General features: G+C 41.6%; 1 protein-coding gene across 2 annotated transcripts; it reads left to right on the forward strand.

Annotated features, from left to right (window-relative positions):
• Positions 1 to 905: 905 nt before the first annotated feature.
• Positions 906 to 24948, forward strand: LOC119743071 (large subunit GTPase 1 homolog). 2 transcript variants are annotated; one of them, XR_005272957.1, is made up of 15 exons: positions 906 to 1118; positions 3775 to 3901; positions 5367 to 5484; positions 6206 to 6292; positions 8022 to 8169; positions 8562 to 8732; positions 10744 to 10873; positions 12045 to 12622; positions 15458 to 15559; positions 15935 to 16078; positions 17960 to 18083; positions 19206 to 19285; positions 21334 to 21483; positions 23566 to 23864; positions 24917 to 24948. XR_005272957.1 is itself a non-coding variant. In XM_038219417.1 (14 exons), the coding sequence occupies exons 1-14, from the start codon at positions 1023 to 1025 to the stop codon at positions 23806 to 23808; spliced, it is 2298 nt and encodes a 765-aa protein (XP_038075345.1). In that variant the 5' UTR covers positions 906 to 1022; the 3' UTR covers positions 23809 to 23947. The 2 variants fall into 2 exon arrangements, 1 of the variants encoding a protein (XP_038075345.1); XM_038219417.1 differs by lacking the exon at positions 24917 to 24948 and having other exon boundaries at positions 23566 to 23947.
• The last annotated feature ends 1298 nt before the right edge of the window (positions 24949 to 26246 follow it).

Here is a 26246-nt window from a genome sequence, read left to right on the forward strand (position 1 = left end):
GGGAAAGGCTATAAAAAAACCTCCCACTTTTGCTTTGAATGTTATGGTCGCCGCGTGATTTTTGGGGGGTTGTGTGCAGTCACGTAGGCAGTAACATGACGTCATGAACAATTTTCCGGTCAGTCGTTTTCGCGTTGCACAGGAAACATGCTTGAGGTCACGGCTGTGACGTCAGAAACATGTTCCAGTTCTGAAGGGTGGCCAAAACGCGGTCCTACTAAAGTGCGTCAACAAGCGTCAACAAGCCTCAACAAGCCTCAACGGTCGTCAGCGAGCGTCAACAAATTTTGTATAGGCTTTTGAACATTAAAAATAGCTTTATATGGTAGAAAAAGCGATAAAGAACATCTTCTGCGTATCAATTAATTAAAAAGTTAAAATTATTTTAAAACTTGGTTTTTTGAACGCGAAATGTTCGATGAATTTGTCGATAAAAACTGCGCAATAGTCGTAGCCTTGTTGCCATTTTGTGATTGGACAATAATTCACGACGTTGAAGTACATGAACGCAAGTACGACGTACGGTACCATGTACACGTACGGGCGCCGCATGTATGATGTTCATCGTACAAAACCAGATTCTCAGGTTTTTGACACATTGCGTTCGCATAGTGGAACATCAGAAAGGGGGAAAGGAAAAACTTTATCATTTCACAAAACCCTACTGTGTATATATCTCGATTTTCAAATGAACATTGCAAGCTATCTGCAATGATTCGTTGGACATTAATTTTGTGCATAAACTTTTGGAATGGAAGAATTACTTCTCTCTTTAAAAAAAAAACTCATATTATTCATCTTTACTCTTGCTTTCTTTAATTAATAGCGCCCTCAAGAGAGCACTAAACGCATGGCCGGCACTGGTAAGCACGCTTTGTACAAAAATATGTCAATGGAATGATAGGGAACCGGTTGAAATTTCCGCGATTGTGTTGCACAACTGGTTTAGTAACACATGTGTAATAGTAGTTACGTGATTTAAGTCGAATCGAGAATTTGTCCATTTTTGAGTCATCATAAATATGGGAAAGAAGAAAAATCAAAGCGTTTTGGGTAAGAGCATAATAAAGGATCGATTCAAGGCTACCAATCAGCGCAGAGATGCAGATAATAGTTGGGTGAGTTGTGGCGAAAATGGACACCTAACTAGTCCGAGTAACTTGGACCCAACTTATCGCCTTTTTAAAAATTTGGACATGGTCTGGCGATAGTAGGGTCCAAGCCCATTCCGAGACCTAGACAACACAGTCACTGACAGTCCCAAAAACCAACATTTTCCAACAAAAAACATCAGATTTCACCTTCAAAACGGCCTCCAAATTACTAGATATGCCACCTGAGGTACAAGTAGACATCGATAATTAAGATGGTTGTACTGAAGTTAACTTACGATCCGGAAAAAAAGTGAAATTTTCCGTTCATTTCGGAGAGCTCCCCTCGCGATCTTGAACACGTTAAATTTGCGATCGTGTTTAAAGTTTGAACGACGCGATTTCTTCTACATGCCCAGCGTACATTCGATGGTCCCCGTATCCCGAGTGCGATTCCGTTACCGAGCGCGCGCGATGCATCGATTATGATAATGAGTAGACTGGATCACGTTTGTAAACACATGTGCATTTCAAACGATAATAGGGAGTCGGGAACTAGCGCAGCTTTTATAGCGGGTACCAGTTCAAGCTGGTTCCCGATTCCCTTTTACAGTTCGAAATGCACATGTATGTGTTTACAAACGTGATCATTATCATAATCGATGCATCGCGCGCGCTCGGTAAGGGAATCGCATACGGGATACGGGGACCATCGAATGTACGCTGGGCATGTAGAAGAAATCGCGTCGTTCAAACTTTAAACACGATCGCAAATTTAACGTGTTCAAGATCGCGAGGGGAGCTCTCCGAAATGAACGGAAAATTTCACTTTTTTTCCGGATCGTAAGTAAACTTCAGTACAACTATCTTAATTATCGATGTCTACTTGTACCTCAGGTGGCATACCTAGTAATTTGGAGGCCGTTTTGAAGGTGAAATCTGATGTTTTTTGTTGGAAAATGTTGGTTTTTGGGACTGTCAGTGACTGTGTTGTCTAGGTCTCGGAATGGGCTTGGACCCTACTATCGCCAGACCATGTCCAAATTTTTAAAAAGGCGATAAGTTGGGTCCAAGTTACTCGGACTAACACCTAACTAGGCCTACTCTGGAATAGCCCCACTAGTGTGGCCACGGTATGCTGCGCTGAACCTCTGGCCACACACCGTGGTACGCGCACTACTGAGGATGTTTTCATAAAAATTACAGGCATTTTCTTACATATGGTTGTATTCTATGATGTCTCATCTATCACTTCTGGGTAGACCCGTGCACGTGGCTTGTTTGTAAACTACGCCACGCTGTTGTGTATTTCCGAACCTGGCGAAATTGTCCCTCTGACATGTCTGACTCCTAGCTGGAGTTACCCAGCCCTGAGTTTTATCATTGGGTTGTCATCTAGGGCTGGAGCGAGTTTTTCTCGTAACTTATAGTATAGGCAAAAAATTTTGGAAAATGTTCAATTTTGTCCCCGTTACACACTAATTGCAACTGCAACTCACCCCAAACTTGCCTGGAATAACCATTACACAGGTCCTTGAAGTAAAAAAAAGATCCACGATGAAGATTCAGCCTACAATTGCAGTGAAAACAGGAGGAATAACCGCTAACCTGACAACCTTTTAGGCATGGCCAGGACCGCAATTGGTTTGTGCACAAAAAAAATTGTGTACAATTAATGGCGGTCGATTAACAGGCACAGAGAGCGATCGCTGTCAACTACTCGTTTTTGCTGGCTGCGCTGGCTGTTGGCGAGCGCGAGGGCGCGAGTTGCAAATGCGACGGCTGTTTCCTGTACCATGCATTTATCGTCTGGGGGCCACGTGCACTGATCTCTATTCAGGATCCACGCCCAGGACGGCTTCAATCAAAGCGTCTCCGCGCGCAGAATGATGAGTTAGCACTCTAGTAATTTAATATAGCTCTATGGGATATAGTAAAATGTATGTTCGCGTTGATATGCCCACCTTTGGGGCTCAACTAGAGCCCCATAGTACTAGGGGTAATGCTGCATGACGTCATGGGTTGTGATAATCGCTCCTTAAGGGACCGTGGCATGACCATTCAGCCCTGGTATGAAAAGGGCCCCCTGGTACCTCGTCCAATCCAGAGCCAGTCCGGTCTTCAGCCCAGTCTCGTCCGGTACATGGTCCTGTCTGACCAGAAGTTTTGAAGTCAGTCAGGCGCATCAATTTATTGCCCTTCAGAGAACCTCCAGAGCAGAACAATAGCAGACTTACCGGATTAAAGATAAAATCCTTCCAAACGCCTTGGTAATTTATGGTCCCATTGTGCGCGAAACCCCATGGCAGGGGTTTTGATCTGTGCCAATGAAATTGTTCTGTTGTTTCACGCTGAGACATAAAAACCACAAGCGGGTTTCTTCTGGGATATATTACATGTGTCAATACTTGCAAACAATAGACCCCAGGATAGAGGAGTTCCTGATTAGCAACCGGACCAGCTCCTGGGCCGGTAGCTAGGACGGTGTGAAATGACTTCTTGGGAGGGGACGAGCTTACCGGGGGGCCCTTTTCATACCGGGGCTGAATGGTCACGGTCCCTAACTGAGCTTGCATCAGATTTGGCCAAAGACCCTCGATGTGGCTGTTGCCCTAGCTCACATATACTCGCATGACCGATATCACTCCCATTTGTTTCATATTTCCGTTGCATTATTTTGTAGTTACATACAAGTGACCTGAACGATGGATATGAGTGGGGTCGTCTGAACCTGAACTCCGTCACAGAGCAGAGTCACTTGGATGATTTCCTCTTAACAGCTGAGCTAGCCGGCACCGAGTTCACAGCAGGTACGACTAAAACTCAACACCTATTAAACTTCCAGACTTCCAAAATGTAGCTCGAAAACACAACAAAGGTTTTCAAAGCAAACTTACTTCCCCTGGTTGCCATTAAAAATTAAAAATAATGTGGACAATCTGAAAGAGCTTTGGCTTGACTTAACCCTAACTGCCCTAAATCCTCCCTCCAAAATCCTTTTTGAAAAATTGGAGGAATTTGCAGGATTGAGGTTACATGGCGAAAGTGCGTTGCTGATTTTGGAGTACGCACTGTGTCAAGGTCTTGGGCCGGACCTTGTGTTGTTTATGCTCAGCCGTGGATAAATTTAGTCCTTGATTATACTTGGCATCCTCCGCACTGCTCCAGGATGTCACTGCCTCTGCCTCAGCCTATTGACAGTCGTAGCCGGAGGATTTTGCAGGATTCAGGCAGTGGTCACCCCTCGATAGACCATATTCTAAGAAATAACAGAGGAATTTGCAGGATTGAGGCTATAGATATGCTATTTTTCCATGAGGCCAGTTGGAGGATTTTGCAGGATTGAGGCTACATCCTAGCAAAAAGGCCTAGGGAGTTGGGGTTAAAGGGTCCATGCGATCATTTTTTTTAGGAACATATTCTGTGCAACTTTCTACTCCTCTTAAATGTATGAAAACTAAAATCGACCCAAGTCAACCGGAAGCTGTGGACTATTGGAGAGTATTGTGGCCATATGCCCATATGATACATTCATGTGTCATTTGTGACCTGTTCTGTCAAAATCAGACTTTTCTGGGCATAAGGTCAAAAATGAGATTTTTACATATTGTTAAAATATGTTCTGTTTCCTTTTAATAGGTGGTTTAATTTTTGAAACCGGTCATTCCTGCGCAAAGTTATGCTATTTTGAAGTTCATTGGGTCGAAAAGTAGGAAACAGAGAAAATGGACACGAACGTCACAAAACAGACATTTCTTTAACTGATATACCTTAACAAATCATCAAAACTACTATAGGCCTAATTAGAGATCAAATTAGGGTTTCAAACTTTTATAGTATATTTTAGACATGCTCAGGATTACAAATATGCAAAAATTAGAAAATGGAAAAAAATCACCCCCACAGCGTTTTTTGGCCCTATCTCAATTACATCCTCCGCCCAGAAGCGTCTGCTTTTGACAGAACAGGTCTTTGGAAGATGTTACATGTATCTGTCAAAATCTACCAGATATCATCTGCACTGCTTCTGAATACCATTCACACTACTGGACTTTGTTGATTCAGTCGGAAGATTTTGAAAGGATTTGGAGACGGTGGTCATCCCTCCACTGAACAAATTCAAGAAATAACGGTTGATTTTTGGAGGATTGAGGCAGTCTCCAAATTTTGCACCCCCCAAAAAAATCACTAATTTGGCAAGTCGAGAACTAAACCAAAGTATCTCTTATAATCCTAACCCGGTTTTATTTTTCATTTTTTTTAATTTTATGATAGAGAGGCAAAACATCCGAGTGGTTGACCCAGATGATTCTGGTCTGCCGTCAGCCGAGGAAACCAAAGCAATCCGTGAGGCTCAAGAACTCAACAAGAATCTCCTGTGCATTCCCAGACGGTGGGCAGCATCCATTATTATATCTCATACATATTGATGAGCCAAATGAGCTCTTTCTTATTGGTCAGTTTTCCGAAGCATCAGTGGCTAACCAGCACCCGATTTCATGAAACTCATCGTAAGGCCAAAAAAAAAATAAGTCGGTCTCTGGTCAGCGCCACGTCGATTTTAATCTTGCAAGTCAATCTTTTTTTTTTCCAAAATGTTGCACGGTAGCTCCAACAGTGCCCTCTGTTGCCGCACCTCCTCAATTTTTTTGACCAAAGAGCACCAAGGAATGGGAAATTGCACCAAGGCAAATGATCGAGAGCACCAAGGCAAATTATGGAGGACACCAATGTACATGAGGACACCAAAAAAGCAAAATAGTACCCCACCTTGTCTGTACAATCCAAGCTTGAAGAAAAAAAAGCAAAAAAAGCAAAAAAAAAGTAATTTCGCACTTCTGCCCCTGTTTACCATTTTGTATTATGTATAATATTAGCCTGTCATTGTTGAGCATTTGGATAGCCATGATAGACGGTGATTTTCCTCTACCCCGTGATTGCAAATGGCTTTTGACGAATGTTAAAGGATTTTTGCCCTCCAAAATTTCAAAACTTCAAAAACTTCAGTAATTTTTTGTTTTCTTAAGGCAGCTTGAATATTTTTTTAATTGTGACTTTTTTCCAGATCCAATAATTGGTGTAAATGTTGAGTGATGTTGTTTCTTTTTTTATAGACCAAAGTGGGATGCCAACACTACCAAAGAAAAGCTTGCCCAAAGGGAGCGAGAATCCTTCCTGGAATGGCGTCGTCAGCTGGCATTGTGAGTAGTCACTCTTGAAGAATTGGCCACTTTTGCACTTGCCAGATGTTCACTTTTTTCTTAACGGAAAAAAATTGGTATTATTGACCAGTTCGCGCCGGGATTATTTTTTTCCCGAAAATTTAGATTTTCGAAAAAGGCAAAATGTAGCTGCCAACTTTTGATATACAGCCAAATACATTGATTTGCGAGAGTCATTTGAACAGTATTTGTATGATATTTCGTACCGCAATCTCAAATTTTTCAACACTCGGAGGTGGGCCCACGGAGCGTCAATTGTACCACAACAGCCCGTGCCCAGCAGCCTTTTTACAGGTTCAACACACGGCCCGCCTCCACAGACTTCTCGCACTTTGTGTGTGTGTGTACAAAACTAATGGGGGATTAGCGTGCGAAGATGTCATCCGGAGGAGAGTCGACATTTGACATTTATTAACCCTTTCCTTACCATGGGCGAATTTTGTCGACAAGAAGAACCCCCCTGCTGATTCCCATGGGCGACTTTAGTCGACCAGGAAACCACACACAGAACACCCTCAACACAGACATATTCACTACTTTTCAGAAAGGCGGTATGTTGATATGTTTTGCCGCCCATACATTAACTATATACCAGCTGAAAGAGTGTTTTCGGATCTTTCTATTGGTGTGGTTTATTCATAGTGTTACTATTACAAAAAAATGAGAACAGTGCTTCAGAAGTATCCACGCACAATTCGAGGTATGGAGTGCCATTTGGTCACGTGGTGAAATGGCTTGCAGTTTGATAATTGGGACCAGGTGAACAAAAAGGCATAACTTTCTTATATTTGCACGTATGGACTTCATTTTTACATCACATAAAAGAGTAATGTTCAAGGAACAAACGTTACACACAACACCTGTGATTTTAATCACTCCTTGGCAGTGAAAATCTGGGTTGAAAAAAGTGAGTTTTTGACTCGTGCTCATTTTTTTCACGCTCTAGTGATTTCCGCATGACTGAGCAAACAATTTGGTCCTGGGGAGAGCCAAGTCAATAAACAGTGTGGGCATGAAAGGGTTAAACCTGTCAGCCATACCTGTGTATAAAAACAGCCAGATCATGTTAACATGCATCCGACGTGAACGGGTTAACAAGTGATATCGGACTTGTGATTGACTCGAGATACAACTCTTCAAATTAAAGGGAATATACATCATTGGCTTTTGCTGTAATTTTCAGAAATGAACTATTTGAGAGGTTAGTTTTAATAGATCAAATATTGTTACACTGACATTTTTGAAGTTCTGTGTTCTAAAAGGTTGGCAAAACCAAAAAAACACAAAAGTGTTCAGGTAGTCTGGTTCCCTGACTCCACAAAAGATAAAATGGATCAATTTATAGATGATGGAAATTTGTAAGGCAAGGGAACCAGTCTAGCTGGCCTGCACCCGTTCATGAACATGTAACCAATAGCAAACAAAATTTGGACTGAAAAAATGGTAAATTTGGAGCAGTAGTTGAAAAATAATTAGGTTTTTCCAACGCTGGTCGGCCGACCACCGTTGGAAATGTTTACAAAAACACCATTTTCATGAAAATGACTTCACACCAGGTGCCATACTTTTACAAGATGCTTGAGACTGTCATTTACCAACATCCTAGTAAGGTAGTTCGTAAAAACTTGGTAGTTTTATTTTTCGATGTTTGCAAATGTTGTATATTCCCTTTAAAGTTTTTGGACTTTTTAAACTCCCAATGTTGCAGGTTGCAAGAGAAGGATCACGTCGTCATGACGCCCTTCGAGCGAAACTTGGAATTTTGGCGTCAGCTGTGGCGCGTCATTGAGCGCAGTGACATCATCGTCCAGATAGTGGACGCTCGCAACCCCCTGCTGTTCCGCTGTGAAGATTTGGTAAATTGAAAGATAATTTTATTCTAAAAATGTAAAAAGTCTGTGCTTGTTTTGTTAATACAGTAAACTCTGGCTAAGTCGGCACTCTCAGGACCCGAGAATTTGTGACGACTTACGCGAATGCCGAAACCTGCTGTAAGTCCTGATTTTGCCGACTCACCTGAATGGCCAATGCACATGTTGTGTGAGCACAACTCAACCCTGGTCCCACAAAGTAATTCAGAACGACAACAAAAATTAACTTGAAATGAGCAAGATTTTAGAAATATAAAAAATAGCGAAATACCGGTACTTAAAAGTCAAATTTCTTATGACAAAACTGCAAATGAAACTTCTCAATGTTTTATTTTTAAAAAAAAATTAATTTGTTTTGAATATGTTTTTTTTTGCAGGAGAAGTATGTCAAAGAGGTTGGCAACGGTAAGGAGAATATGGTTTTGATCAGCAAGGCGGATCTACTCACGCCACTGCAGAGACAGCAGTGGGCCGACTATTTCTCCCAACAGGGGCTGAAGGTTGCCTTCTGGTCTGCTGTGCTTGAAACAGAGAGGATCAAACGAGAGGTCAGTACAGTGTTTAGAGTCTGGCTTGTTTTTGTATTAGGCCCATACTAGAGCTATATTAAATTACTAGAGTGCTAACTCCTCATTCTTGCGCGCGGAGACGCTTTGGAGCCGTCCTGGGCGCAGACATTTTGAATTCATGTGCGTGTCTGTAGAACATAATGACATTAGATGGATTGGGATTTTGAAAGTGTACTCTAAATGCAACGCGCAAGTAGAACGTACGTTCAAAAACGTCACGGCGAAAAGCATCTGCAGCGGATACGTGCACGCGTTACGCTGTTTGCGCAGAGCAAAATTAAATGCTCATTTACTGATTGCGCGTTTCGGTTTTGGGCGGATCAACTTCGGTAACGCGCTGGCCTGTTTAGAATACCAATGCAAATAGCTGTACAGAAGCCATATAAAATTTCGAGTTTTCCATAGGTTGTGCACAAACATGGACGCGCCCAGCAGGCAGCACTTTGTACATGAGTCAGCGCTCTAGTAATCTAATATGTGACCTGTTTTGTCAAAAGCAGACGCTTCTGGGCAGAGGTTGAAATTGAGATAGGGCCAAAAAACGCTGTGGGGGTGATTTTTTTTCCATTTTCTAATTTTTGCATATTTGTAATCCTGAGCATGTCTAAAATGTACTATAAAAGTTTGAAACCCTAATTTGATCTCTAATTATAGTTTTTTTGATAATTTGTTAAGGTATATCAGTTAAAGAAATGTCTGTTTTGTGACAGTTGTGTCCATTTTCGCTGTTTTCTACTTTTCGACCCAATGAACTTCAAAATAGCATAACTTTGCGGAGGAATGACCGGTTTCAAAAATCAAACCACCTATTAAAAGGAATCAGAACATATTTTAACAATATGCGAAAATCTCATTTTTGACCTTATGCCCAGAAAAGTCTGATTTTGACAGAACAGGTCACATATAGCCCTATGATTTATAGGCTATATCCCAATCATGTGGCTACGGCCAGCAATAATGCACTAGTCTATGGGCAGTGACTGCAGCCGCTAGCCAGTGGCTTGCGTGGGTGCGCGTGTTATGTACAGCCGTAAACAAGTGCTTAGGACATGGCCTTACGAGTAACTGTATAAGGCAATCCACAAAGACAAAGTCTTACGCATGGCGCCAGCTACACACTTGTTCGTGGAATCGGCTGCTGTTCATTGATAGAAGTTTCATATCTTTATGAACTCCAGTTTTATGAACTCCAGTTTTAATCAGCAATTTCTTGTCTAGCTTAGCAAGTCTTTAGTAATCTGTCAATAATTAGTGTAGCCTCTGTGATCCACTCTCTTTTTTTAATGATCATTTTAAATAGTTTTACACCCCAGTTTTAATCAGCAATGTCTTGTCTTAGCAAGTCTTTAGAAGTCTGTTAATGATAATGAATAATTTCTCCCGTTATGATTTGTACCTTTCAATTTACAATTTAAAGATGTATTGATTGTATTTTAAGTGGTTTCTAACTAAAATACCATTTGTAAATTTGAATGTTTTCAGCCTGTGGGCTGCTTTTAATTCAGATAAATAAACCATAATAAGGCCAAAACAAAAAATAAGTCAGTCTCTGGTCAGCACGCGCGTCGATTTTAATCATGCAAGTCAATCTTTTTTTTTTCCAAAATGTTCCGCGGTAGCTCCAACAGCGCCCTCTATTGCCGCACCTCCTCAATTTTTTTTTACCAAAGAGCACCAAGGAATGGGAAATTGCACCAAGGCAAATGATCGAAAGCACCAAGGCAAATTATGGAGGACACAAATGTACACGAGGACACCAAAAAAGCAAAATAGTACCCCACCTTGTCTGTACAATCCAAGCTTGAAGGAAAAAAAAAAAAAAAAAAAAAAAAAAACCCGCGTCGCCGCGTCAATTCCAGAACTTTGGTCTGACCAGAGACCGAATATTTGTTTTTTTTGGCCTAATAATTATAACTGCTGAAGGGACATGTGCATGTAGCCCATGAATTGTATCCATGACGATCATTTTGAAATGTTTTCAATTTTCCAGGCCGCAGAAGAGAACGAAGATGTCGAGAATGACGAGGAACAGTCCTCCGAATCGGACCCAGAAGATACCGACGGTGATGAAGATGACGAGAATCACGGTGTCTCCTCCCAACCTGCGTCTTGCATTCAAGGTAAGAGTTGCCCTCGAACTTTGTAATGTCCAGTCTTGTAGTACTCGTACTCAAGTACTTTTTTTTTAGAGTACTCGTACTCGACTGTCAAAGTACTCGTACTCAAAATGACAGTGCTCGTACTCGGGCAGCAAAGTACTCGTACTCGGCATGTCGAAATTGTACTCGATCATCAAAGTACCTGCACTCGAAAAGCAGTACTCGAAAAAAAAAAAAAGTATAGCTTGACTTACCACGGCCTTATTTTATCGATACTTTCAGCTTGAAATGGTGTACTTGTACTCGGAAGTACTCGTACTCGGTAACAAGTGCTCGGCAGTACTTGGTACTCGGAAAAAGTACTTGACTTCAATGCTGGTAAGGTCTCTGTAAGAAAAATGGTCACAATCTGAAACCGGATCAGGAATGTATCTGAAACTGGGAATATAATGACGAAAGCTGAATAGTAAAGGGCTACAACCTGCAGGAATCCAGAAGTCTCTAGACGTCACACTTTTAGAGATACTCCAAGATATAAATTAGTTTCTTGCCGGGTTTCTGTTCTGGTGTGTGTTAGGAAATCTTCAAATTAGGTTTTGCCCTTCACCGACGTTTTTAAACACTGTATACTCAGTGTGTTACCTCCCGAGTGAAAGTTGGAAAAAATCACTCGGGTGTGACTCGAACCCACGACCTCCTGCTTTCTAGTGCAGATGTCTTACCACTCGACCACCGAGCTAACGGGATCAGTTGGCCGGTTCGAATCTGATGTACATAGGTGGTGGCGCTGTTTTAAATTGAGATAAATTGAGTATGAACAGTTTGCATAAATTAAATATGATGAACTTGTCGAACTTTTAAACAGATTTTAACCTGAATAAAATGGCTATTAAAAGTCAACCAATGAGATGACAAGGATTTATTCAGGTGTTATATAAAACAAATAATGAATGTTTCACGTTCGTGCAATGGAAAGAATAATTTCATTCGGTGACAGATGAAATGTTCCATTCCACTCGGCTTCGCCTCGTGGAATGGAACATTTCATCTGCCACCTCATGAAATTATTCTTACCATTGCCCTCACAAACATTCATTATTTGTATAATATTACACAGTTACCCATAATTTAAAAACGGCATTCACTATTGAACACAATTCTGAAGCATTATGTATATTTTTTTTTCCTAAAGATGGCACACCACAGGATACTAGTGACACAACTGGTGAAAAATTGCACAGTGCCGACTCGGACAAGACTGAACCTCAAAGTCTCGGACCTGATGCCGGTGTTGCACAGACAGACCAACAGAACGACCAACTCCATGCGCCATCAAACCGAGACGTTTCTCCAAACTCTTCAGAGACAGCTATCGCACCAACCAGCTTCAATACTAGTATTGACCAAAGAACTCACGACGGGCCGGAAACGGAGATCTCAAAGTATTCAGAGACAGCCAGTGCGAACCTCCCACAAACGGACGATAGCAATATGCACGAAACTACAGACCCTTCTTCATCTAGAACTGTACGATTCGCCGCACCAGACTCTGAAGATAGTTCGCAAGCCAATGAAGACGGTTCCAGCACGAGACAGGAGAGGGATGCAGAAAATGTGCGTGGCCATAGAGATGGGGAGGGGCGTGGCCAGGCCGGGTGTGGCCCAGTGGTGAATGACAGTAAGCTCCTGACGGGAGAGGAGCTCATTCAGTTCTTTTACGACCTTCACACGGGGCCCAAAGTTCAAGAGGGGGTCACGACCGTTGGCATGGTGAGAAAAAAGTCTCAAATTTGAAATTATTGTTTCCCAAACTTTTTGTGTTAGCCATATTAAGGGTACAAGTCCCTTAAACCACGACTCTGCCAAGGAGAAAAACAATTCCTGTTAAAGGGAATGTACAACATTTGCAAACATCGAAAAATAAAACTATCAAGTTTTTACGAAATACCTTACTTGATGTTGGTAAATGACAGTCAAAAGCATCCTGTAAAATTATGGCTCCTGGTGTGAAGTCATTTTTAAAAAACTGGTATTTTTGTATACATTTCCAACAGTGGTCGGCCGATCACCGTTGGAAACACCTAACTATTTTTCAACTTCTGCTTCAAATTTACAATTTTTTCAGTCCAAATTTTGTTTGCTATTGGCAACATGTTCATGAACGGGTGCAGGCCAGCTACACTGGTTCCCTTACGTTACAATTTTCCGGCATCTGTAAATTGATCCATTTTATCCTTAGTGAAGTCAGGGAACCAGACTACTTGAACATTTTCGTTTTTCTTGGTTTTCTAGCATTTTCGAACACAAAACTTCAAACATGTCAGTGTAACAATATTTGACCTATCATACTAACCCCTCAAATAGTTCATTTCTGAAAATTACGGCAAAAGCCAATGATGTACATTCCCTTTAAGCGCACTGACACTGTAGCCCGGATGCCTGAAAAAAAAGTAGAGAGAGAAGACAATGAAGAAATTGTCATTTGAAAGACAGTAGGAATATTGGTAATTATCCAGAATTGTACATGTACCGATTTAATGAGAAAAACCTTGTTTTAAGTGAAGTGAGGGATTGTATGTAATACCCTGAGAAATTATTTTCCCTAGAAATGGTATTGTTATGGTGGAAATAACAGTCATTCAAAGTGGTTTTAAAGTAGGGGTTTAGCAAAAGACTCCACTTAAAGAGGTTGTGGAATGCTCGAAGACATTTCCGTTATTTTTTCGGGTATATGTAGCCTAAGGTGTGATGAAATAAAAACGACTATTGTTTCTGTCATAAAATGAGTACAAAAGGTACTTTTGAGAGCTATTTTTCAAGTCCTGTCATGCCTGTTTCGACCCGAACGTGCAATTTTGTGTAAAAGTCGTCGTTGCATGCAGAGTAGCATAAACGAGTCCTGTTTATTACGTCACGATTTACTGTGTTTTGTTTGCTGCCCGCAACGACGACTTTTACACAAATTGCACGTTCGGGTCGAAACAGGACCTGAAAAACAGCTCTCAAAAGTACCCTTTGTACTCATTTCATGACAGAAACAATAGTCGTTTTTATTTCATCACACCTTAGGCTACATATACCCGAAAAATGACGGAAATGTCTTCGAGCATTCCACAACCTCTTTAAGAGACCAAAACATAGTGCATATGTTTCTCAAATTCTACAGTGTCCATTGAGCTGAAATTTAAATAGGTTAGTTGTTACGCATCGTAATAAAGGGCCCATGCAATGTCAGTTAACCCCATTAACCCTAACCCCCTAGGCCCTTGTTGCTTACAACCATCCTCAATCCTCCAAAATTTTCCAAAATTTTGCAACTCCGCCTAAATTTTTCAAAATTGTCAGACAGTCCTGCCTCAAAAGGCATTCATCCTCAATCCTCCAAAATCCTCCTCATCCCAAAACTTTGCACTCGTGTCTAAATGAAGGATAACCAACGCCAAATCCTTCAAAATCATCAGGCAGTCCTGCCTCAAAATGCATTCATCCTCAATCCTCCAAAATCCTCTTGTGCTTCATTCACCATTCATCCTCAATCCTCCAAAAGCCTCATGTGCTTCAATCACCATTCATCCTCAATCCTCCAGAATCCTCATGTGCTTCAATCACCATTCATCCTCAATCCTCTAGAATCCTCCAAAACCGCCAGGAGGATTTTGGAGGAGTGAGGTGGGTTAGGGTTTTAAGGGTACTTTGGTGCCTTTTTTATGTTCATGCTAATGCGAATTTCCGTCTTCATGAGCAAAACTGTAATGTCATTTTAGGCAGAAACCTGAATGTTACAGCTATTTCAGCACCAAAAGTTGCCAAAAATTTTAGATATTTAGCATGTTAGCTGTCGTGAATTTTCTTTTCTTAGGTGATTCATTATTGTGTCAGTACATGGCAGTAAGTCAAGGAGCAAACTTTTGTCACAAATTTTTTCAATGGGCTCAATTTTGGGTTCACAATTTGAACAGAAAACCCCTAGCCTGAACAATGTTTTCCTGAAATGACATCACAGCAACAGCGCCCTCAGTTGTCCGGAAAAGCACGGACAATTGGAAATGATAAAAGAGAAGTGCACTTTTCAGTAAAATTAACCAAAGTAAGTAAAAAAGTAAAGTCTGTCGCGAGCCAATGTGGCTCATCAGGCCGGTGTTTATCTCCAGGTTTCAGTGGCACCAGTCAACTGAGAATATTTCTACTCCCCCTGAATGGGATGCCAGTCCATCGCAGGTTATTCCCCAGCTAATGCCGGTACCCATTTATACTCCTGGGTGGAGAGGGGCAAGTGGGGTGAAGTGGCTTGCCCAAGGACACAATATATGGCCAGTGGCCGGATTCGAACCCCGGACCCTCTGATCATGAGTCACGAACCCTAACCAGTAGGCCACACACTCCCCACAAAAATTAACCAAAAGGGGGCGTCAAATATTTTTCATACAATTTGTATGAGGAGTTGAAAGTTGAAAGTTGTTCCTAAGAAAAAGTCACCTCACGAATGGACCCTTTACGATTTTGAGCTCTTCTGTTGTTTCAGATTTAAACAAAATCATTATACAGAAAGCAAATGATGCTACATGCCTGATCTTTGAAATTTTGGTTCTTGCTTTTATTTTGCAGGTCGGTTATCCCAATGTCGGTAAGAGTTCCACCATTAATGCCATCATGCAACAGAAGAAAGTTCCTGTGTCAGCAACTCCAGGAAGAACAAAACATTTCCAGGTAGTTAATTTAACTTAGTATAATTAAACGAATACAAAAGTCATAGACATTGAAAAATTCGAACACTTTTAATTGATCTTGCTGTTGATTAACTAAAATAGAGGAGATTTTCGGGTAACACCATGTGGAAAGAAATCTCTTCTGGGAAAAAGTGTGGTTCTGAAAAGAACCGGTTGGTCGAGTTCTTATTCAGAACCACACTTCTTCCCTGAAGAGATTTCTTTCCACATGGTGTTAAAATGTCCTCAATTTTATCTCAACCGCCATGCAAACTTCAAGTCATTTTCATTTAACTATTTATTCATTTAAAGTATTTCATTAATAAAGTTGACTTTATTATTTCAGTTTCTCTATTATGGTTGTTCTCATCCCCAGACGCTGTTTGTGGAGCCCACCATGTGCCTGTGTGACTGTCCCGGTCTGGTCATGCCATCCATGGTCTCATCCAAGGCAGAGATGATCGTCAATGGCGTCCTGTGCATCGACCATCTCAGGGACTTCATGCCTCCTACCTCACTCATATCCTTTATCACATCAAGCCTTCTCCAGATATTCTGAAAATGTTATGCTCGGTCACAAGTTTCTCTGCTGAGGATGTGTTGTCATATTTTTGGATGTCTTTGCCTAAGGCCAAAAAAAAAGTCTCCGGTTTCTGGTATGGAGCTTGCCCCAAAAGTGGTGCGGCGACGCGGCTTTTTTTTTTTTTTTTACCTGTTTTTTTTTTTTTTGGCTTCAAATGTCGGCTGATGACTGCAAATGGTGCCCGACTAAACTTAGTGCAAATATATGGGAGTCCAGAGAGGCCACATAAAGCTTATTCTCGATCATAACCCCCATCTAAAAACACGTTAAAATTGTGCAGCAGCAGGATTCCAGTCAAACCAGTGAGTTTGGCGGTTTTGAGACATCATTTTGTATTGAAAAAAAAACTTTTTCATTTTGCCGACGCGCATGGCTACGGCGACGCGCGCGCATACCAGAAACCGGAGACTTTTTTTTTTTTGGCCTAATGTGGAAAAAGGTGATTTTTGAGAGGGTTAACACCTATGTATGTATCCTATTAAGCCTCTGTACTGATGGTGTCACACTTTGTTTACATGTGCACTTTCCTATGGAGCCAGTGGGGGCCCACGGTCCACTGAGCACCATAGGAAAGCACACACGTAAACAAAGTGTGATGTCATCATGAGGCATATTGAGTCAAGTACAAAATGTGACAGCATTTGTTGTGAACTTCAACGTTGGATATTGCCCTTCACCAGTTGTCCTTCTGATTTGAATATCACAGGTGTGTGGAAATATGCACCTAGATGTTTCTAGGCATGCGATTTTTCTAGGCGTTTGATTTTTCTAGGCGTTTGATTTTTCTAGGCTTGTGATGTTAGGTGTGTGATTTTTCTAGGCGTGTGATTTTTCTAGGCTTGTGATGTTAGGTGTGTGATTTTTCTAGGCGTGTGATTTTTCTAGGCGTGTGATTTTTCTAGGCGTGTGATTTTTCTAGGCGTGTGATTTTTCTAGGCGTGTGATTTTTCTAGGCGTGTGATTTTTTTAGGCGTGTGATTTTTCTAGGCGTGTGATTTTTTTAGGCGTGTGATTTTTCTAGGCGTGTGATTTTTCTAGGTTTGTGATTCTGTGGTCCAAACAGGGACTGACCAATCTGGTATGTTTTTTAATAATATTCATCATGGTTTACAGTAAAACCATTTTAAAAGCTCACAGAAGTGTAATAATGCCGTAAATGTATGCGGAGGTGTGCTGTACAGAGGGATTCAGGCATGCGATTATTCGCACTTCTCGGGAAGCTTTTAGGCATGCAATGGGGTGGGGGTGCAATCGCACACCTCAAATCAGAAGGACTGCGCCAGTGGACTATGAAATATCCCCTTGCACAGCAAGGGTCTGTGATATGCGAGCAGATTTGGCGTTAAATTATGCAACACAAGACTGCCTCTTGACCTCCAGATTCTGACCATTCAGCTGGCGCCTTCTATATAGGGTCTTCAGTAACCCATTGTTACATTAAAGAAACCATGTCAGCCAAAATTGACCAATCCATAGCTTAGTCCATGTTTCTGATGGAAACGACGTCACAATTTCTAAAGTTGACTCCGATTGGCTGACGCGGGGTCACATAAAATGTGCATTGCTCTCATATATCAGACGTTGGTTAATGGTTGATACTCAGACTATTCACCAGTGGGTCATTCGATAAATTTGGGGTCCACTTTTTCTCCCTGTGACGTCTGCGGTCCACTGAGCACCATAGGAAAGTACACACGTATTAACAAAGTGTTACGTCATCAGTACAGAGGCTTATTAATCGTCGAATCAGCTCACATAATAATTAGATAAACTGGGCCCTTGCTAGAGTTCAGCATTTTCTCCTTAACCCCACCGTACTTGTGTCAGCGGATCCCGAGACACATCCTAAACAGCATCTACGGCATCAACATCATCAAGCCGCGTGATGGGGAAGATGCTAACAGGATCCCCACGGCAAGGGAGTTCCTAAATGCCTACGCCTGTAAGCACAAATCATCATTGCCGCTTAGCAAATCGATTAGCCTTTCGCCAAGGCCATCGTGGCTTAGAGCGGCGGAGCTGCGAAAAAACACAAAGCGACTGGAGCAAAGATTAAGTCAGCTAGCACGCACGAGTGGCGAAGCCACAAAGCCTTTTTCAACTTGATTTTGTTGAATTATTCATATTTTTATGCAAATAAGAAGAGTGCTGAAAGGTTAACCAATCACAACGCGGATTTTGCCCAGTTGCTTCCATTTGTGAAAGAAGGGTGAGTAAGGAAAACGTTGGAGCAAGTAACTGTAAGTTTGAGATAAAAAATAAGTTCATACACTCAAATAATTTCTTGAAATACTTTTATAAGTACAATTAAAATAAGATAATGTAAGAACAATTACGCGGTCACGGTCTTGTGGAAAACTAGACTCGCATTTTTTGTTTTTAAATTTTGTGCAAGCATCCGGGCGCCTCGACGCGTCCGGGTAGTAGCCACGCACGCACTAAAAGGCTGATGATTGGTTGGAATTTTGCTAAATTGAGATTATAAAGAAAAACATAAGAAATTCTTGACAAGTTGTAAAATGCCTCGTTGCTTCACCACTCATATGTGTGGTCTCCCGCTCCAGTCGATTTGCCGTATTCGCCGCTTTGTCTAATGCCGGCAAGTTAAGCCACAATGGCTTTGACGAAAGGCTACAAATTGATACACTAAGCAAAAGTCACAAACTCTCACAAATGTGTTACCTTCTGTAGTATTTTGTGGGCACTTGATGTTTTTATTACAGAGCGCTTCTAGGTTCAATAGCAGTCGGGGTTTGACTTTAGCGGTAGCCTGCTAGCCAAATGCTAGTCAAAACAGCGGCGGGTTAGTAATACTTTTCCTTAAGTAGCCCGGCTGGCGACTCAAAATTTGTGGGGCAACGGCAAAGATGAAAGGACAGTAAGAAATCATTAAATTCAGAAAGCAAACCTGTATCAATTTGTGTCAAAGTTTTGACGAAGTTAATAGGCCAGACTTTACAGTTTTATTTGGATATGTTTATTTGGATATGTTTTTACCTGTTAGACTTCCCCATCTCAATGCATTATTAATTTGTCTACATTATTTTGATTTTATTCTGTACAGATATGCGAGGCTTCATGACCCACCATGGTATCCCAGACTGCCCTAGAGCAGCAAGAGTCGTCCTGAAAGACTACGTGAAGGTGAACAAATTCTTCAGCTTTTATTGTTGTTGAAGAGTTTTAGGCAGCAAATGGTCATTGAGTCTGGAGTAATGAAGGGACCACATAACAAACAACAACAAGTTTGAATTAGGTTTTGCCCTTCACCGACGTTTAAACACTGTATACTCAGTGTGTTACCTCCCAAGTGAAAGTTGGAAAAAATCACTCGGGTGGGACTCGAACCCACGACCTAAATTATATCACCCCGTCACAAAATTCCATCTTATAATAGTTTATGCAGTACCCGCTGCTATGTACATCAGATTCGAACCGGCCAACCGATCCCGTTAGCTCGGTGGTCGAGTTGTAAGACATCTGCACTAGAAAGCAGGAGGTCGTGGGTTCGAGTCCCACCCGAGTGATTTTTTCCAACTTTCACTTGGGAGGTAACACACTGAGTATACAGTGTTTAAACATCGGTGAAGGGCAAAACCTAATTTAAATTATATCACCCCGACGCAAAATTCCATCTTATAATAACAAAAAGTTTCATGGAAATAAATGAATGTTTTATCTGCTGCTGTATCCTACATGGAAATAGCTTATGATATAGCACCTCACCCACAGATTTTGTGTCTTGAATGGCCGATAGCGTATCATATAATATTCCCTTTTTTTTAAATCCTTGGCCAAGTTCGGGCAAGGACCATTAGTCGACTAGTGGTTGATTTGTGACGTACCTTACGCCTGCACACTAATAGCAAAGTGCGAACATCTCTAGTCAAACGCTGGTCAAAATGTCATCGCAAAACTTCTGGATCCTGGTTCTCTGCTAGCGTTATGAATGCGCGCGGCTATTGGTTACCAGCGAAGCAACCAACCCCAGTAGGCTGGTTCCAAATAGTCGACTAGCGTAGTCAACCACCGTCGACTAGACAGAGTTCGGGCAAACGTCAGTTAACCATTGGTCAACTATAGTCCTTGCGCGAACTTGGCCATAATTGTGGGTGCCCAAACTGACAATACAACAGCAGCCTTGCTCTGAATAGTGATATATGCATAGCGGCTGACATGGCAATCAGATGTCTGTGAGAACAAGCATACAGGTGTTGATTGGGTGTCACCGCGTTATAGGGAAGGTTTTTATTGTTAAAGGGAAAATACAACATTTGCAAACATCGAAAAATAAAACTACCAAGTTTTTACGAAATACCTAACTAGGATGTTGGTAAATGACACTCTTAAACATCCTGTAAAATTATGGCACCTGGTGTGAAGTCATTTTCAAGAAAATGGTATTTTTGTATTCATTTCCAACGGTGGTCGGCCGACCACCGTTGGAAAACCCTTACTATTTTTTCAACTGCTCCAAATTTACCATTTGTTTCAGTCCAAATTGTGTTTGCTATTGGTTACATGTTCATGAACGGGTGCAGGCCAGCTAGACTGGTTCCCTTACCTCACAATTTTTCGGCATCTATAAATTGATCCATTTCAATTTTAATTGAGTCAGGGAACCCGACTACTTGAACCTTTTTGTTTTTCTTGGTTTTCCAGCATTTTCGAACACAAAACTTCAAACATGTCAGTGTAACAATATTTGATCATATTATACTAACCCCTCAAATAGTTCATTTCTAAAAATTAAAGCGAAAGCCAATGATGTACATTCCCTTTAAGCAAAAAATAATTGTCAAAAAATGTTAAGTATAGTGCCATATCGGGCACTATATTCCGGAAATTACGCGCGCGATGTCTTGACGCGTGTGTAGTTCACGCTGACGCGAATTTCATGCACTAGCCTATATTAGTGAACAACACATGACCGTGTTTTAGCCAACCAGGATGGAGAACCAGCGAGAGATGTGACATAATAAACAAATAGTGACTGCTGTAGGTGGTTGAATAGTCTTCTATTGCCCCTTGCCTTTGTCTCAGAAAACAAAAAATAGAACATTCCGCAGATCACCTTGGGTAGCTCGTTTATACCACATGTACATAGTTGGAAGCAGTTGATATTTGGGTATTGGTTGACTGGACCTCGTCTTCATTACAAGGAGTTTGGTTATATTTTTCTCACGTCACAGGGCAAACTGCTGTACAGCCACCCCCCACCAGGGATCGATCCCGTCGAGTTTCAGGACTTCTCCCAGATGGATGTGAGTCGCGGTGGTGGCGACACGGCGAGGAAGCAGCGGGAAGCCTCGGGGCCTGTCATCACCGACGAAGGAACCAAAGTACGTAGGGTAACAGTTGCCGTGTAAACTTCATTCATAAATACCCACGACAGTTTTCCCATTCCCATTGGTCGAGAGCCCGTCACGTGGCCGGTCTTAACCCTTTCTTTACCATGGGCGACTTTAGTCGACCAGGAAACCACACACAGAACACCCTCAACACAGATTATTTACTACTTTTCAGAAAGGCGGCATGTTGATGTGTTTGGCCGTCCATACAACAACCATATACCAGCTGAAAGAGCGTTTTCGGATCGTTCTAATGGTGTAGTTTATTCATAGTGTTGCTATTACAAAAAAATGAGAAAAGTGCTTCAGAAGTATCCACACACAAATTGAGGTATGGAGTGCCATTTGGTCATGTGAAATGGCTTGCAGTTTGATAAATGGAACCAGATGAACAAACAGGCATAACTTTCTTATCTTTACACATATGGACTTCATTTTTACATCACATAAAAGAGTAAGGTTCAAGGAACAAACTTTACACACAACACCTATGATTTAAATCACTCCTTGGCAGTGAAAATCTGGGTTGAAAAAAGCGAGTTTTGGACTTGTGGTCATTTCTTTCATGCTCTAGTGATTTCCGCATGACTGAGCAAACAATTTGGTCCTGGGGAGAGCCAAGTCAATAAACAATGTGGTATTGAAAGGGTTAAATAAGGGAATAAATGTGTGCTTGGGAGGTTTTAAACACTATGTATAAGACTGGTTGGAGTCAGGAATGCTGATGATTACCCGAGGCCAAGCCGAGGGTAATTATCAGCATTCCAGACTCCAACTTCGTTCGTACCCCCCCCCCCCCCCTGCAAACAGGGTGCTGGGATACTCTGATGAACTTCACAGAATCTTGTGAAGGAAGTGACCTATGACCTATGTATAAAGCATCTGGCTGCAGCTGTTCAAGACCGCAGTTAGACAATGTGCGCAAATGCTATCTGAAAACTTCCAATAGAAATTCACACGTTCCATACCGGATGTGATTTCTGTTTCATTGCGGACAGTGTGGACAAAGTTTTGAGTGTCGCATAATGCAATCCGTCCGTTCGTGATTCGACACAGAGCCTGAGCAAGTGACGGGAATTGTAAATTTACAACACAGATAAGTTTTACAGAATTTCCTACATTGTTAAGATTTTCAATGAAAAAAAAAAAATCTCTAAACTGGAATAAAAGAGTAATGAATCAGTATTAACGGCCGTTTCAAACCTTGCAGAGTCATGATCGTGATGACGCAATGGTCACAGGTCACGCAAAATCCAACCAATCAGAGCGTGAATTCATCAGAGTATCCCAGCGTCCTGTTTTCAGGGCGGGTGTACGAGCGAAGACTCCAACCGGTTTTAAACATAATGTTTAAAACCTCCCAAGCACATTCCCATTGAGAAATACCTTTTTCGGTCAAAAAATCAAAAGTTTTCGGTCCAAAAGTCAAAACAAGTAATAAAAAATAGACAATTCGAGGCACCCCTTCCCCAACCTCGTCCCCAGGGTGTCGAGCAGTACGCGCCCACCACTACCTGCTCTCTCACCCTGGTATTGGATCATTTGCATGTGCAAGATTTTTGAACACGTATGCAAATGAGGAACAGTCTGGTGCCTGGATATGCGTTACACATTAGCGTTTGCTTTTGTATGCAGTGTCTGGGGTAAAAACAGAGTCAATTCGTAGCAGCGCGTGCACGGCGTGAGTTACGAAAACACGATTTTTGAAATCAGACTGTTACGATCTTAGAGACAACATGCAGTATCATATTACATAAAAATATGAGCAAATTGGAAAGGAAATTAGTATTTTCGAGAAGGCGTGGACGCATGATCGCGAAAACACGTACTGCACGTTGTGAATAATAGCACCAAGTACACCATAAAAATCCATTACTAGCCAATTGCGATATCCAATCAGGATACAGGAAGAAAGTTTCCTATCCAGGGTTTACTATTGGAAACGCGGTTGGAAATAAAGTAAGCACTGGGGACGAGGTTGCCCCTTCCCTTGATAAAATAGTGCTTGTTTGACAAAGCCATAATTTAGTAGATTATTTCCCTATTAATTTTTTTCTTCTTTTAATTGAACAGCTGAAGAAGCAACCCACGTCAAGCAAGATAGACGAGGCCTTCTTTGCACAGAAGACCGTAGCGTCGCACACCAAGGGAGCCATCGGCCCCAGGGGCGGCACCAGCGGGGTCAGAGGCCAAGAGTCATCCCCGCAGCAGCTGTCGGCCAGCCAGCAGCGCTTGGCGGACAAGCCCTGGAAGAAGCACGGCAACCGCAACAAGCGGGAGAAACTGCGGAGGGTGTACGGTCACCACGACGAGTAGGTAGCTGGCGTGCTCCTTCGGAAATGTTTCTGACCCAACCAAACGAGATGGGTCCCTTAACCCTAACCCCCTAGGCTCTTGCACTAGAAAGTATACCAAACCTAACAAATTTCAACAGCTGCATACAGGTCTGTAAGCACTGGTACCAAAACTGCCAAACTCCAACAGGCCTTGTACGGGGAACAGTACTAAACCTGCCAAACTCCAACTGTTGGAGTATGATTGACTTGGTATGGATGGGCCTATGCATTGTCGAGTGATTGGATAGGGATGGTACCAAACCTAACAAAATAAAGCAATATGTACATGCACATTTGACCACAAGCTGTGCTGAGGACCGTGGGTGAGCATACCCACGAAGAAATGCCAGTGAACTCCAACGTGTTCACAAATCTCATGCCCTTCTGCCCCGAACCTCACAAAATTCAACAGGGTCTCCCTGGGCCTTTGGTACCCAGTCAATCAAAGTCCAACACCAGCTGGCCAGTGTTCGGTACCAACCCTGCCAAAATCAAGCAAAACCCGCTGTTGGAGCTTGATGGGCTCAGGGTTGTTAGGGTTAAAGGGACGATACAACATTTGCAAACATCAAAAAAACGAAACGATCAAATTATAACGAAATACCGTACTGGATTGTTTCTATTAAGGAATGACAGTCTAAAGCATCCTCTAAAATCGTAGCTCCTGCTGACATTTTCAAGAAAAATTGTATTTTTCCAGCGCTGGTTTGCCGACCAATGTCGGGGGGAAAACTGGCTTTTTTTTTCTCAAAAACTGCTCCTACTTTTCATATTTGGCTATTGCGCATTGTCTTTGCAATTGATTACACACCTGTGAAGGGGTACACCTGCTAGACTGGTTCTCTGGCCTAACAATTCCCCAAAGTCTATAAATTGCTCTGTTTCATCTTAAGTGTGGTCGGGGAACCAGACTACCAGAACATGATTGGTTTTCTTGGTTCCTCCAGCAATAACAAGCCCAAAACGCGAAACAATCAATTTTACATTATTTGCTATAACATACTTATCCCCCAAGTCCATTTATCTCTGAAAATTGCAGTAAAAGCAAATGTTGTACATACCCTTTAAATTGCCAGAGCTACTGTCTATTAAAGGGAATATACATCATTTGCTTTTGCTGTAATTTTCAGAAATGGATGGAATTGGGGGGTTGGAAATATATACCAAATATAGTTACACTGACTTTTTTGAGGTTTTGGGTTCGAAAAATGCTATAAAAACCAAGATAAACAATCATTTTCCTGTAGTCTGGTTCCCTGACTCCATATAAGAAGAAACAGAGCAGTTTACATACATTGGGGAATTGTAAGGTCAGGGAGCCAGTCTAGCTGGCTCGTACCCGTTCATAGGTTTGTAATCGATTGCAAACAAGTGCGATGGTCAATTGGGGCCAGTATTTGGAAAACAAACCAGTTGTTTCCAACGCTGATCGGCCGATCAGCGTTGGAAATTGATACAAAAATACCACTTTTCTTGAAAATGACAGTATACCAGGTGCCATGATTTTATAGGATACTTTACACTGTCATTCACTAACAGTCCAGCAAGGTATTTCAAAATGATTTGGTAGTTTTATTTTTTGATATTTGCAAATGTTGTATTTTCCCTTTAAGGGAATAAATATGCTTGGCCAGTTTTAAACAAGTCCGTTTAAGACTGGCTGGAGGAATGGACACTGATTATAGCCCGAGCCGAAGGCGAGGGGGATATTGTTGGCGACCAGACCCCCACCTGGTCTAATAAACGGACTTGTTTAATACTGGCCAAGCACATTCCCATCCATTTAAACCTTTACGGTCAAAAAGTCAAAATTAGTCAAAAATTATAAATTTTCTAGCGATTTTGTTCGACAATTTTACTTCAAGTTTTTTCGAAACACCCCTCAAGCTATATTATGGTCCCTCTCGCGAGTAGTCGTAAACAACTCCTTATACGGAGATTTTCGCCCGATTTGGCGCAGAATGCAGCTGCGCCGATTTATTGTGAATTTAGGACTATGAGGTACTGACTCACATTAGGATTGTGAACGTTCAACCAATAAAACGGTTAAAATGCACTGGATTTCATAGGAGTCCGAATTTCATGTGATGCTGGAAAAAATTTTCAAGACTAGCTGGCCGGTCTTTATCATCCGTTTAAAACAGACTCTTGACCAATAGGAATTTGTAAACTGTCTTGGGTATTTATGAATGTCTTTTTAAAGGGAAAATACAACATTTGCAAACATCAACAAATAAAACTTCCAAATCATTTGGAAATACCTTGCTGGACTGTTAGTGAATGACAGTGTAAAGCATCCTGTAAAATCATGGCACCTGGTAAACTGTCATTTTCAAGAAAAGTGGTATTTTTGTATCAATTTCCAACGCTGATCAGCCGATCAGCGTTGGAAACAACTGGCTTTTTTTTCAAATACTG

This window comes from Patiria miniata, unplaced genomic scaffold (assembly GCF_015706575.1).
Source record: "Patiria miniata isolate m_02_andy unplaced genomic scaffold, ASM1570657v1 HiC_scaffold_6, whole genome shotgun sequence".
Classification (NCBI taxonomy): Eukaryota; Metazoa; Echinodermata; class Asteroidea; order Valvatida; family Asterinidae; genus Patiria; species Patiria miniata.